Here is a 14247-nt window from a genome sequence, read left to right as displayed (position 1 = left end):
CTCTCTCCATTGACTTCAATACATAATTTTTCCGAAATAAGGTCCCATGGAGGTCCACCGGAAGGGGAGGGACTTCGCCACTCTATGGAGTTGACGTTTTGGTGGTCGTGTTATACAGCTTCGTAACTGAGTTATTTAAGCCAATAACTCAGCCACAAATAAAAATACAGATCGACCATTCAAATGCAATAGAAATGCTGAGTCGGAGGCGAAGGCGGTTAAGAAGCCTTAACAAAAGGATTGGACCACGAAAAGCACACGCTATGGACATGTTTCGCCGTAGGATAGCTGAGGATGATGACCGTTATCACGCCCAAAGAACAGCAATGGTACGTTCATTAAATCACATTAATACTATCTAATGTAGGATTTATGGAGTTATGTAGGGCTAATTTGTGTCTTTGTATGTATTCCAGATATGCGAATACTACGGAACGCGTCGTGTCACGCGCTCTCTCTGGGTGAACAATAGAACCTCGGCCTGGTGTACACCAATGTGCAGTGGATCAAAGTGGATCTTTTCAACTCCTCTGTATTCGCCTGGAAGCAACATTGGGGAGACGCAACCTAAAAAAATCGCCACGGGCAAGACACGCGCACAGCCCTTGAGGCATCTGAACAGCATGGAAATTGTAAATTGACAATAAAGCTGATCTTTTGTACAGTGCTTTGGTTCTCTCTTTTATTTACCACAGTCAACAGACACAATTACAATAGTGCAGACACATCTTAGTGCAAAGATGAAATGTCAGTATCAAAACAGTACTCATACTCTATATTTGGATATTAATATGAGTATATTATGTTAAATGTGTGTTAAAGACAATGGGATGAGGTTGAAAGCTCTTTAAAAAGCTTTTGTATACCATCTTTACTGTGATAAATACATACATGTTAAGCATACACATCTGAAAAACTACGTTACACACACACAGGTTAGTCTGTGTACCGCTGCACTGCTGCTGGTTTAAACAAAGACAGTCATGATGCTAGTGCTGTGCATGTAGGTTCTCTTTTATCAGCAGCAGATCAATAAGTGTCAGTAGTATCAAAACAATATAATAACAGTGGCAATATATATATATATATAATAATAATAATAATAATAATAGGTAGGCTCAGGAGCAGACACACCTTAGTGCAAAATTAGGTGTCAGTATTAATAACAGTGGCATATATATATAATCACAATAATACAAAATGAACTGTCCCAGGTGTAGGCAATTTGGGGTGAAGTGTCTTGCCCAGGGACACAACGACATCCTGACTGCAGTGGGGTTTGAACCTGTGCTCCCCTGATCCGAACACCAACGCACCAGACCACTGCACCACACGCCTCCCAACAAGTCATTGTACAGTTTATCAACGACAAGTTTTTCTTAATTTTTGTATTGAAGGCCTGTTGGATTTAATCAGCTCGCTTAGCACTGCCAGAAGCCCAGCCTGAAAGGTATTTTGTTGCTCCACCTCGATTCCTGGGCCTTGTGTGAATGCAGCAGCCGTTCGTCGTGCATCTCCTTGGCACGCAGGTCCTCATTCTCCTTGCTGACCATGGCACGGCGGTCCATCGCCATGATGGTGTCAAGGAAGCTGTCATCGCGTGCCCACTTTCCTAAGGTGAAATATGCAAGATACAAGATCAGTTTAATCGCAACAACGACACAACATTGTCCAAATACCGGAAGGGGAGCAGCCCATAACAGAGAGCCCCCCATGTCAGAGTCATCACTGTGGGCGATCTCCACCTCTGAGTCTGTCTCTGCAGGCACACAACAGGAGGAACACGGGGAACACCTTTGATTTGACTATTAACATTTTAAATGGTGAAGGCACTAGCAATTGGGGGATGGAGGGCTCTCAGGACATGATAGGGAGGCATGTGGCGCAGTGGATAAGTGCATTGGTGTTCGGATCAGGGGAGCACAGGTTCAAACCCCACTGCAGTCAGCATGTCGTTGTGTCCCTGAGACACTTCACCCCAAAGTGCTCCTGTGGGGATTGCCCACAGTATTGAGTATGTAAGCTTTGGATAAAAGCGTCTAACAAGTGACATGTAATGATTCAAAAAGCTTTTGGCGGCCATATTGAATAACAAACCAATGTGGTTTACTTGTTATCCACAGTTTAGCTGCTAAATGTTACCTTTACAAAGCTACGCTGAAAACACAGCAAAGTTCATATAACGGTATTAGGTTAGTTGAACCTAATATTTTTATAGTTAAACTCAACACTTTTCTTTGTGCTCCACATATCTAAATGTATAAAGTGTGTTTTCACCTCCGTTCCCTCCTGTTTGCTGCAGTATGGCAGCAGCGGTCAGGATGGGATCCTCTGTGATCAGATAGTAGTCCTGATGGTGTCCGCTGACCGGGCGCAGGGTGTGGAGCTGCCTACTCTCAGCGGGGGGGAACTGAACGTGGAAACTGTGTTTCTCTGAGGGATCCTCCATGTAGTCTGAGAAGCCTTCTGAGGAAACAAGGTCAAACTATTTAGGATAATACTATGACAAGGAACAATGTTTAGGCAGTAAATAGAATTTCAATTACATTTCTACTTAAATGTGCAAAAATATTAGAACATCAGTCTTTGTGGCATGCAGGTAATCAACTGTTTAAGCTTTTACCATTAACATGTAGAATGAATGTTGCAAATTACTTGAAATTATAGCAACTACAATCTATTGTTTACCTCTATGCATTCAGTGTAGCCACAGAGGTAGCATTATGTCCAGCTAGCATGCTAATGGCTAACGTTATATTATCGTTTTATCCCGGAGGGGAAAACTAGTTTCTAATCCTGAGAGAAACACCTCGCCTGAAACACACGATTAGTGCCATGAGTTAGTGAAGCAAATTACAGAACATTGCACACTTATTCACAAGTCAAAACGTGTTCATAGCGGGCATGGCTGAGAATAGCTAGCTAGCTAGATGTTGTTAGCCAGCTTGGACCTAACGTTAGCAAGTTCTAGCATGGCTAGCTCGATCTACTAAGCAAATAAAAGTACATCTAAGACCAGTATTGTGCAGATTAAAACAGTGCAGTGCATGTATTTTATTTTACCTTGGTAGTCGTCCCGACATGACTTTGCCAGGTCTGCTAACTTTGCTGATTCACGGAAACTGCATTCAGTAGAAGCTTCTGAATGCCGCGCTTCGCGTCCTCCGAGTAAATCGCCAGAAGCGCCGAGACATCCTCATCAATTCCACCGCTCCGATGATTTATTTAGTGTTGCTATAATAACTGCTTTCACAAAAGTAATCTCTTCGGGTAAGCGAGCAAATACAATGGCCGCTTCCAAAAAAAAATTCAGAGTCAAACGGGCGTGGTTTGCATTCCGCACAGCCAATCAGACGTACGAACTACTTTCTCCCACAACAGTCCCTGCTCTCTAGCAGGGACTGAAAAGCGGGTCTGACGAACTAATTTGAGCTACTTTAGTTCCTGGGGCTTTTTGGTGTGAACGCAAATATATCGTAGTTCTGATGAACTATTGTGGGAAAAGTACACCAAAGTACTCCGGTGTGAACGCACCTATTGCCAGCTAAAATATTGCCTATAGGGCAGCAAATTGGTCAGAACCAGCCCTGGTGTCATCCCCACAGTACCCCCCATTTGAAACATGTTCCCACAGCTATGGATGCCTAAATCCATGAGTGGGAAATATAATCTACGTATTCGTCCAGTATTGGATCTTCTAAAGTTTCACCATCCCGGAATAAAACAATAAATCTATGTAGGTTATTGGGTTATTTTTCAATATTTGGCAAATGGGACCAAAAAGGGAGGTGTAGCTCAACAGGAACAATTGATCTTGTGTTGGGTAACATTGACTCTGTAAACACGACTCTTAAAGTATGTGGGTCACACTGCAGCTTTTCTAAGTAAAATACTTTGATAAATGGTAGTTTTAAACGCTTTTGCCTTTTTACTTCTGATGCTAACTGATGTGAGTCCCATGGTCCCCTGAAGTGGCTGAATTACTTTAAATATAGTGTATATATTCAGGTTTACAATACACGTCCTATTCTTCATAAAGCAGGAGGCTAGGACACCCACAGCCAAAAACTAAGAACATCTATGTAAGGAGGTCTTTTTAGGTTTTAAACAATAATATGATATATGAGGATTTTACTTCTAATGGATTATTTTTACTTTACTTCATGCACTGGTTAATACTGCTTGTTGTTAGCTTCTGTTGCGCTAACGGATAAAAGAAGCTGTTTCTACAATAATGTGGAGGAGAGCTCTCTCCTGTCAGACTGAGAGGCTGATAACTACAGCTCAGTGAGGTAAAGGACTCTGAGGGTTTAGATAGTTCACTTTAGTCTAAGTTATCTCAGTGGGTCTCAAACGGTTTGATCACAATTTATGTAAACAAATATTTCCAAGGCACTCCTTTATAATGATTAGGATAAATAAAAACAGGTTTGAAATCATTCCAATGTATACTATAGGACAGTAAACCAAAAATATCGTTTAAAACTGGAGAGATTAAAAAAGATGCATAAATAAATAAATGTTAACTGGTAAAATAAGATATGAATGAACAACAAAAATGAAATACGTTACATTTATTTGTTATTGGCTATGGTAGGCTATTGGTTATGTTCACATACTTATTTGATTATTAAAATATAAACCGATCTTTTCCATCTGGGTGTTTTAGAGTTGTACCCCCTAGATCAGGTGTCTAGTAATTCTGCTCAAAGTGCACCAGATTGAAGCATTTTACTTTAAAATGTTAAAACAAATCTTCCCGGGGGGGCATACCCCGGACCCCCCTAGAGGATGTGACGTCCACCCCCCAAATCAAACATGTTCATTGAGTACTAAATGCATTTGAAGCCTTTTTATATAAGCTGTCCACCATGTCAATAAGTTTCTCTGTTTGTAGTGTATTGGTCTTTTGTAGAGGTTTTTCATTACCTGCTAAAATCTTGCCTAGGGCAGCAAATTGGTCAGAACCAGCCCTGGTGTCATCCCCACAGCACCCCCCATTTGAAACATGTTCCCACGGCTATGTTGGACAGAGTATTTGAAGAGGATATGGTGGACATATTATCAGCAATACTTCCAGTCAGTACTCCGGCAGCAGCATTTTTACACCTTGGAAAGTCTTTAGAGTCTGGCCTGGATAGCTGGTCACAAATATCCTTCAGCAAAGTGACACACTCTGTCACTCTGGTTGGCCTCTTATGATGTTGCTGTCTTTTAATATATAATTATTTCTCTGCCGCTAGTTCGTTCCTCGCAGATTCTTCATTCTCATCAGCCTCATCCTTCCATCAGTCCCAGTCAACGCATCAGCCTCCAGCACACTTCCAGTGTCTGACTCCATATGATATTGTCCTGATGCTGTAAGGGTGATGCCCCATGATCACAAAAATGACCCCTCTAAAGTCTGAGTGCCAACTGCCAAGGACCTCATATTATATCTGTCATTAATGTTACATCACCCATTATAACAATTTTCTTTCCTTTTTTTCTCTTCTCTTAACTGAATAGTCCTGTCTTTAAGTATAATACAATGTAAAGTCCTTTTCCTTCAAAACAGGCATTTTTACTGTATGTGTTTGGAGAAATAACACAATGGCCCAGAATTGTACTTTATAAACTATGAATCTTGGTGCTTGAAGAAATACACACTGGCTAAGCCGGGCCGGTTATATATATGCCTTTTTTGGAGCCCTTTTTTTCAATATTTATTCAAATGTCACTAGTTTTTTAAACAAACCACTATCTGAGGATTATACAAGCAACCATAAAACACCCTTTATCTAGAGAGCCATTGAAGCCCATGAAGAATTTATCCTTCCACAAATCTTTTCATCTGCTGTATTAATAAAGTTGCCACGTGTTTTCAAATTCAAGTTAAGGCACTATCTGTGCAGAACATTACAAATATTCTTCATTTGCAGTATTTTATTTTAAAAGTGTTCAGAAAGACTGCATCAATGATATGCTATATATCTATATATCTATATAATATCAATATTGTTAACTTCAACCAAAGTCAATTTAAATAGTGGGCAAAAATGGGTTAATTGCGATGCATGTGGTGTTTGATATAGTTTACATTAGTTTCAACAATTTTAGGCAGAAAAACGTATATATTGACTAAAACTTTTTTTTACAATTTACTATAATTTAGAAAGGTTTTTGTGAGAAATCATTTCAAAGTTAACTTTTTTTTCATTTTATATTTAAATTTGAAATGTTGGCACACAACATTATTAATTTATACATTTTTATCATTTTTTTAAAATTATGAATCCATTTATTTTATTGTGTTTCCTTGAGGCTGGGGAAGATATCCAGCAGTTCAACATGCAAATGTTCTAATACAAGTAAGTATAAGTATAACATGGAGAAGGAAATAAAATACGTTTTATAGGAGGATGTGGAATTGTTTTCTCTCACCTTGTAATTACACAATCAAACCATCTATAATTTAGCTCTGGCCTTCACTCACAAAAAAACATTTTGTTGAATTGGACACATTTTTTTAATCTCTATTGACTGACATGCAATGACTGATGGAAGACTGCAAGGAATTAACTAGTCTAGGAGTAGAGAAATAGTCCTATTTAAAAGACAGCAAGACAGCAAGGGTTTGTCACTTTGCTGAAGGCCAGACTCTAAAGACTTTCCAATGTGTAAAAATGCTGCTGCCGGAGTACTGACTGGAAGTAGTGCTGATATCATGTCATATCCTCTTAAAATACTCTGTCCAACAATATAAGTCTCATGAATAAAACGCTGATTCAAAATAGCAGAGAAACATGCATTCTTGTACTCAGGAGGGGACATTGACAGAGGATTACTCAAAAAGTACACAGTAAAAGTACTTCATAGTACTTGTGGGAGTAGTTCCACTAGTACTGAGTCCAACAGTGTCAATCTCACGAAGAACTAATGGCAACAATCTTTTTTTACCTCATCAAACTTTGTTCTCAGGAGGGGACATTGACAGAGGATTTTTTAAACAACACACTAGAAGTACTTCATTGTATTGTGGTAGTAAGTGTAAGACTACTGAGTCCAGCAGTATCAATATCATTAAGAACTAATGGTGAAATTGTCTTTTTATCACTCATCAAAGATAGCAGAAAACATGCATTATGTACTATGGAGGGGACTCTGACAGAGGATTACTAAAAGAATACACAGTAAAAGTTGTCCATTTTAGACACAGACTTATTATCTTTTTTATTATGGTCCTTGGTCTTGGAATGACCTTCAATCAAGCCTCAAACTGAGGGCATTTGTCTCTATAGCATGCTTTAAATTGAAGTTGTCTGAAGTCCTCACCACCAGCTGCTCTTGCAGTAAAAAGTAGTGTACCTTTCTTACTGTCCTAATGTGCACAATGTAGTGACTGCTTTTTCGTCTTTTGTTTTCTTAGTTATGTTCTCTGTATTTTATATGTTTGTGTTATGTGTTATGTGTAACGTTGCTGCCTTCTTGGCCAGGTCAGCATTGAAAATGAGATTTTATCTCAATGCTTTTATCTGGTTAAATAAAGGTTAAATACAAAAATTAAAATAATTATATTTACAGCCCTTAATAACATTCATTTTCTGGGCTCAATATGTGTCTTTGCCGTTTTCGTTGTGATCGCTAAATTCACCTAGTTTCCCCTTGTTTATAAATTATCACCGTTACAAGCACACGAGTGCTTTTGTTTTGAAATCACTTCCGTGAGTTTCGCCCCGCCCCTCGCTCCAATGACCATTTGACCATTTAGTAAGGTAAAAAGCAAAAAGCAAAAACGTCTCTCAGACGCTCTTCCGTTTACTTGTTTAATAAAGAAAAACAATTGGACGGTAGATACACGGATTTTCGAGACACGGTTTGCCACACTGAGGCGTTCAGTCCGTAAATGAAGACAAAAGTAATAAAGTATTCATTTTAATAAGAAATCTCCCTCACTCCATCAGATTGAATCTTATTTGTTTTGTTCACTTCCGGATTGACATACGTATGTTTTCTCTGTTTTCTCTGATGAGATGTTGCCGAGAAATCATCATTTACACACTTGATGTGCACCCATTGTTGTAAATGTAAGGGTTTACTTGTTTTGCAGTACAGGCAGCCATATACATAATAACGATTGGATATCATTTAAATAGGTTTAATATCGATGTATAGCCTACTAAATCAAACATGACAGAAGCCCTTACCTGCTTTTATGGTTAAAAATCTAGCGAGTTCTTTCTACCTGAAGAAATGTGTCTGGTTGTTGCGCAGTTATTATTTGGGAACGGGGAACTTGGAAGAGCGAGAGAGAGTTCCCAGAAGTACCGCCCTTCCCAGGAAGCAAATGTGACCCTTTACTGATCATCAATCTGCACACAAAGATACTGGGCGTGATTTTCATTGATTATGGCATTAATTATGGCATTAAACAGTGGGAAATAAAGTGCAGTGTGACCTGTGTAATTTTAACATTTTCCTATTAGAGATAAAATAAGATATACTTTATTAATCCCAAATTGTAAAGAAATAGTAAAAAATAAAACAATTATGCAATATAAACATCTCCAAATAGCAGATAAAACAGAACTAAAAGAGTGAAAATATATAAGTTGACCGTGAAGAAAGAATATGTAAACTATCTGACAAATAAAACACTATTGAAGGGCTAAATTACAGCTCACACAATATAAAAGTGGGATATGATTTACATTTAGTGTGCAATAATGGCATATTAATTAAATATAAATAAAGAGTAGGTGGCACTAGCTCAAAAGGTTCCTTTTAAGAGTAATATAATTACCTTTTCAAATTATACTTCCTTAACCTCACACTTAAGTTATCTTTCCTATTTGTATTAAAATAACACAACACAGTATTGAACTCATTCAATATCTCAGAGGGGTTTAATATAAAGCACACAATAAAACTACAAACAGAACAAGTGTTTTTATTGTGACAGTCAACAGTTTCGATTACATTACTTTTTTTAAATGACTAAATAGTGCAATAGAGCAAAGAAAAACCCTTTCAGTATTTCACACACGCACAAACCTCCCTTTTACCTCCAAACAAGCTAAACGTAAGGTACCTTATTCAATAGCAATTGTAATCAACAGCTTTAAAACATGTACACGGAAGAAAGAGACACCAATATAAAGCGTATTATCTGAAATACAAAAATGCAAAGTGCAAACGTTTTTTAAACAAAACATGTAGGAAACGACCCAGAAGATTGGCAGCGAAAGGACCAGCTGAGTTTGAGTAAATCATTAGAGCACATTCAGTCCACTGTTTGATTATAAAACCTGTGACTGACAGCAGAAAGCAGGATTTATTTAGCTAGACCTTGGGGTTACCAGGGACTTCGTCCAGCAGGGGCTTGTAGTATTCAGGTTCCTCATTCTTGTAAAAAAAGAAAAATAATATCATTAAGACATACTCAAATCTCTAACCTTAAGGCCACATTTAAACAACTTATAAAGAAAAGGAGTCTTTGTATTGAATATAAATGTTTACAGTTCTGACAGTAAGATGTTATTTTGGAGACCATACCATCTTTTCGTCCTTCCCCCTTCTCTTCAGAGCCTTGATCCCCAGGACGGCGGAGCTGATGGTGAGGCAGAGCTCCAGGGTTGAGAGGACAATCATCAGACCGTGCATGCTCCTCAGCAGCATCTGGTGGGACACAAGAAGCAGTGCTTTCTTTAAAGATTAAAATCACATTAGCTTGTTATATTCAAGTATAATTACATTTGTAGACTGTGTTCTAACTTGCACAATTTCGTTCAAATGTGGCTTTTTGTGGGACTTCTTATTGATTTTAATGATGTTGAAAATCCCCTATTGATCTAGCACAGATATAAAACATTAACTGTCCGCCCATTAATATACAGACGACGCATTACCACCAGTCATCAGGACGTCTGGTTATTTACTCAGGGCACAAAATACCAGAAAACCACAATAATATCCAAAAGCTGCAAATCATCTTCACATTTCAGAAGCTAAAACCAGCTCATGTTGGACATTATCATTTCATATATTACTAAACAAATATATTGATTAATTATCAAACTTATGGGTGAGTTCTTTTTTGTCAAAGGACTAATTAATTCATCAAATAATTGTCATCGCTGATTTTTCTTAATTAGTTTAATCTTAGTGAAGCCTGTTGTAAACAGTTGTAAATGGTGATCATTCATGGTAACTTTTAAGACAACATCCGGATAAGGACATTTTCCACACTCACCAACATCATGTCCTTGACTCTCAAGCATTCCTGCTCCATTCTCTTTTCCCCAGAAGAGGCAGTGGGTGAGTGATGAGAGTAATATCGATAGTTATCATCCTCACACAACCAATACAGCCACATGTTTGCCATTCTGAAGCTGTAGAGTGTGATGGCTGCAATGGCAAAACCAACTCCTGCAAGATTCAGAATCACATTGACGATGACCTTGAATGAAAGACACAAAAACACAACATGACAAAAATGCTCATCAAGTTCAAAAGCCTCCAACTTTCTCCCACTTAACAGCTTGGTGGCACTGCTCCTACATTATACCCTCCCCAAGACAATGTAGGTGTAAATGCTTAAAATGGTGCGTGTGCCAAGTAAAAAAGCTGACATACTCACCAGACATGGACTGGGGTACTTCTCAGACAAAATGGAGACGATGCCAAACAACATGAACTAGAGACAGCAACAAGAATGTTTTAACTACATTCTTCCACGCAAACACTTAAATTCAGCCAAGTAATTTCCAGTGTCTTTAATTGGTTCAACTGAACAGCATTTGTAGCACCAAGAGGGAGGTCATACCCATCTGGCGTTTACATTGGCCTGGGTGTGAGTGCAGCCTGCTATTACATAGGAGATAAATGATCTGCTTTGTATCATTTAAGAACTAAAGAAGAACTAGAGAATTAAGAAAAACAAACTTTGGTTTTGGCAGAAGTCTGTAGTATATTCAAAACACAGCACAGTACAGAAGTGATTGGTTTTAGCTGAGCCATTCATTTGTGCTTGGACGGATATCTGATTCTGAATCTGAAAAAAAAAGCCTTGAGGTTAATCTCTTTAGGACTAAGTAGACAACCAAACAAAAATACATTTTATTTTATTACATTTTGTAAGAAACGTACTGTTGGGCTTTGGTTATGATACAAATAACAATAGAAAAAACATATAAGCATTGGTTTGCTTACCAATGCTCCCAACCAAAAGGGAAACCCGGTCATATTCCAAATGGGAGTAAAAGCAAAGATCGCACCAATGCCGATGTTGAGCAGCCCAACCATAATCTGCAGAGTCTGTGGAGAAGAAAACCTAGCATGTACCACAAACATCTGTACAGTACAACAGCAAATAACAGGTCACTGTGTGGTGCAGAACTGTTATACAGTATAATGTTATATTTTATGTATTTATTGCAAGACAAAAGACAAATAACTCACCCCCAGTACTGTCTGAGAGGTGTTCTGGAGCCTCCTCAGGTGCTGGGACACAGAGCAGCAAATTGGGCTGCAGCACAGGTTTTTGAGGATTTGGTACAGAGGAGGACAAACACTTTGGGGGTCAGAGGTCAAAGTGATTACAGTGCTGCCCTCAGTCTTGGAGATTGTGAGAGCCATCCTGCCTGCTCCTGTAGACTGAAAGAAACAAGAGAGACCTTTTAATTTACTGTATTACGTTTTTTTCTCAGCCACAGTTTTGTGAAATTGCCATTTTGGCTGTAAACCCAGGAGTGGTTTCTGATACTATCTATCAGGTTTCTAAAAACCGTTGCTTTTGTAAATGGGGCTGCTAAACTGTACTATGAACAGAGCAGCTACCACTATAGGGCGTAAATAATGAACTTTTATAGTAATATATATATAATACAGAAAATAAAGGGAAAACAGGTTTATTGTTTTCCTTTTGAGACATTTTGTGAATCGAATTCCTTCAAAGATGTAACAATGAGTTTGAGGAAGTGATTGCGTTTGAGGAAGTGATAAGTGATAATAAGCCTATGTAATCTTAGAGACTTACTTAGAGAGAACTTATCATAAAGTTGAAGTGTCATTATTATGAGAATGCTTTTCATTATATTGAGAAACTATGTCATTATGTTGAGAACCTGCGTTAGCTATTTTGAGATATTATTTCATTATTTCTAGATCCTTTTATTTTAGTAGGCTATTATGTATTTATTAAACAATTTAGCATTTAAATACATTAATCTCAAAAGCAGAAGAGATGGTTTATGCTAGATGTATCTATATACTAATTTCTTTAGTCCTATAGATAATACAGAAAGATATACTAAGCCTTTATTTTCAGAAACGTAGTCATTATGTTTTAAACACTAGGCTACGTCTTTATTTTTGTGTATAAAGTGTGTCCTTTTAAAACCTTACAGAGAATGTTTGTTTTCCTTTACAAGTCTTACTTTTTTTCTTACCATTTTCCCGTTAGCCTTAAAAGGCCTTATGCGGAAATGGGCTTCGATAAAAGAACGGAGCGAAGCCTGCTACTTTATTTGTTTTTAAAACATAAATTAGTTTAATGTGATTTATTGTAGGTATGCTTCGAGACACGGTTTGCCACACTGAGGCGTTCAGTCCGTAAATGAAGACAAAAGTAATAAAGTTGTATTCATTTTAATAAGAAATCTCCCTCACTCCATCAGATTGAATCTTATTTGTTTTGTTCACTTCCGGATTGACATACGTATGTTTTCTCTGTTTTCTCTGATGAGATGTTGCCGAGAAATTCACATTTTCCGGAGAGATTTAACCGTGAAATATTAATCATTTACACACTTGATGTGCACCCATTGTTGTAAATGTAAGGGTTTACTTGTTTTGCAGTACAGGCAGCCATATACATAATAACGATTGGATATCATTTAAATAGGTTTAATATCGATGTATAGCCTACTAAATCAAACATGACAGAAGCCCTTACCTGCTTTTATGGTTACAAATCTAGCGAGTTCTTTCTACCTGAAGAAATGTGTCTGGTTGTTGCGCAGTTATTATTTGGGAACGGGGAAGAGCGAGAGAGAGTTCCCAAAAGTACCGCCCTTCCCAGGAAGCAAATAGGCTTGTTTGAGACGAGCTGCGGCTCGCCTCGAAAGTAGACGAGAATAGCCGATCGCAGCCGGGGGAGGTCTCAAAAAGCTCGCCTGAAGTCGGACAGCTCGGAGTCGGCTTCTTCATCTTCTTCTTCTCTCGGTTTATTGGCGGATTTCAAACAACTTTAAGGTGCATACCGCCACCTCCGGAGTCGGCTTGACTCGGTTTGCATTTATAAATGCACACGGCATCTATTGCACGTCTGTCCGTCCTGGGAGAGGGATCCCTCCTCTGTTGCTCTCCCGGAGGTTTCTCCCATTTCCCCTTTAAACTGTGGGTTTTTCTCTGGAAGTGTTTCCTTGTATGATGTGAAACGTAAGGACAGAGGGTGTCGTATTGTCATACTGATATTCTGTACAAACTGTGAAGTCCACTGAGACAAATGTAACATTTGTGATATTGGGCTATATAAATAAACATTGATTGATTGATTGATAAAGAATGGACAAATGTGTTTAATCGTTAATGTCAGATATGTACTAAGTAAATACATTTGTTCCTGCTCAAGATTAGATTCAACTTTATTGTTATTGCACAGATTACAGGTACTGAGACAACGAAATGCAGTTTAGCTTCTAACCAGGAGTGCATAAAGCAGTAAAGTGAAAAGTAATGTACACAATCTACAGAATAAAATATAGAATGAATTGAATGATGAATAAACAGTGAGGGGTATGAATACACTATATACACAGTAGCCGAGCCTAGTATGAACAGTGTGTTGTATGAATATGCTAAGATATATAAAGTATGACAACGGTAAGCAGTGCAAGTATAGTATAAAATATATAGATATTAATGTCATGATGATAAACATTGTGGAACAATTATGAAAAATGTGAATGGAAGTGGCGACGTAAAACTGACACAAAACAACAACACACTTTTGCCGAGCCAATGGAGAGTTTCATCTCCAGCACGGGGTAAAACCAAGCCCCCAGGAAGTGCGCCGGACTCTGATGAAAATATTCGTGCTGGCCACACGGCGGTACTACACTTCCTTTTGGTTGCCAGGCCCGGAAACACTTTTTCCCATTGACTTACATGGGGAAAGAGTGGTCTGTAAATCGTTGGATAATTTTTTTTAAACTAAATAAACTACCCAGTATGAACACTTGTATAGCCCTTATTAAAAACATTCGT

The 14247-nt window shown here is 38.2% G+C and overlaps 2 protein-coding genes across 2 annotated transcripts in view; both read right to left on the bottom strand.

The window, feature by feature from the left end:
- The window catches only part of LOC117500498, a 29568-nt gene extending 21266 nt beyond the window's left edge, over positions 1-8302 (bottom strand). Inside the window, exon 1 of the mRNA XM_034153362.1 lies at positions 8225-8302. The gene's annotated coding sequence lies outside the window, so the exon portion shown is untranslated. The remainder of the gene's footprint in view (positions 1-8224) is intronic.
- A 611-nt stretch (positions 8303-8913) lies between these two features.
- Positions 8914-13143, bottom strand: LOC117500499 (transmembrane protein 176B-like). The gene is made up of 7 exons (XM_034153363.1): positions 12935-13143; positions 11440-11634; positions 11191-11295; positions 10619-10675; positions 10232-10438; positions 9535-9657; positions 8914-9384 (listed from the first exon to the last, which is right to left on the bottom strand). Exons 2-7 carry the CDS (start codon positions 11614-11616, stop codon positions 9322-9324), a joined length of 732 nt encoding a protein of 243 aa, XP_034009254.1. The 5' UTR covers positions 11617-11634; positions 12935-13143; the 3' UTR covers positions 8914-9321.
- Between the last annotated feature and the right edge of the window lie 1104 nt (positions 13144-14247).

This window comes from Trematomus bernacchii, unplaced genomic scaffold (assembly GCF_902827165.1).
Source record: "Trematomus bernacchii unplaced genomic scaffold, fTreBer1.1, whole genome shotgun sequence".
NCBI classification, from domain to species: domain Eukaryota; kingdom Metazoa; phylum Chordata; class Actinopteri; order Perciformes; family Nototheniidae; genus Trematomus; species Trematomus bernacchii.
This window is presented reverse-complemented; position numbering and strand designations above follow the sequence as displayed.

What these genes read in the sequence shown, in the direction of transcription:
- LOC117500499 (XM_034153363.1), bottom strand. Translation starts at nt 11,616, where the DNA reads ATGGCTCTCACAATCTCCAAGACTGAGGGCAGCACTGTAATCACTTTG. An exon ending in CCTTTTGGTTGGGAGCATTG is followed by an intron (nt 10,676 to 11,190) that starts GTAAGCAAACCA and finishes TGCTGTCTCTAG; the next exon opens with TTCATGTTGTTTGGCATCGT. An exon ending in GGGGGAAGGACGAAAAGATG is followed by an intron (nt 9,385 to 9,534) that starts GTATGGTCTCCA and finishes TTTTTTTACAAG; the next exon opens with AATGAGGAACCTGAATACTA.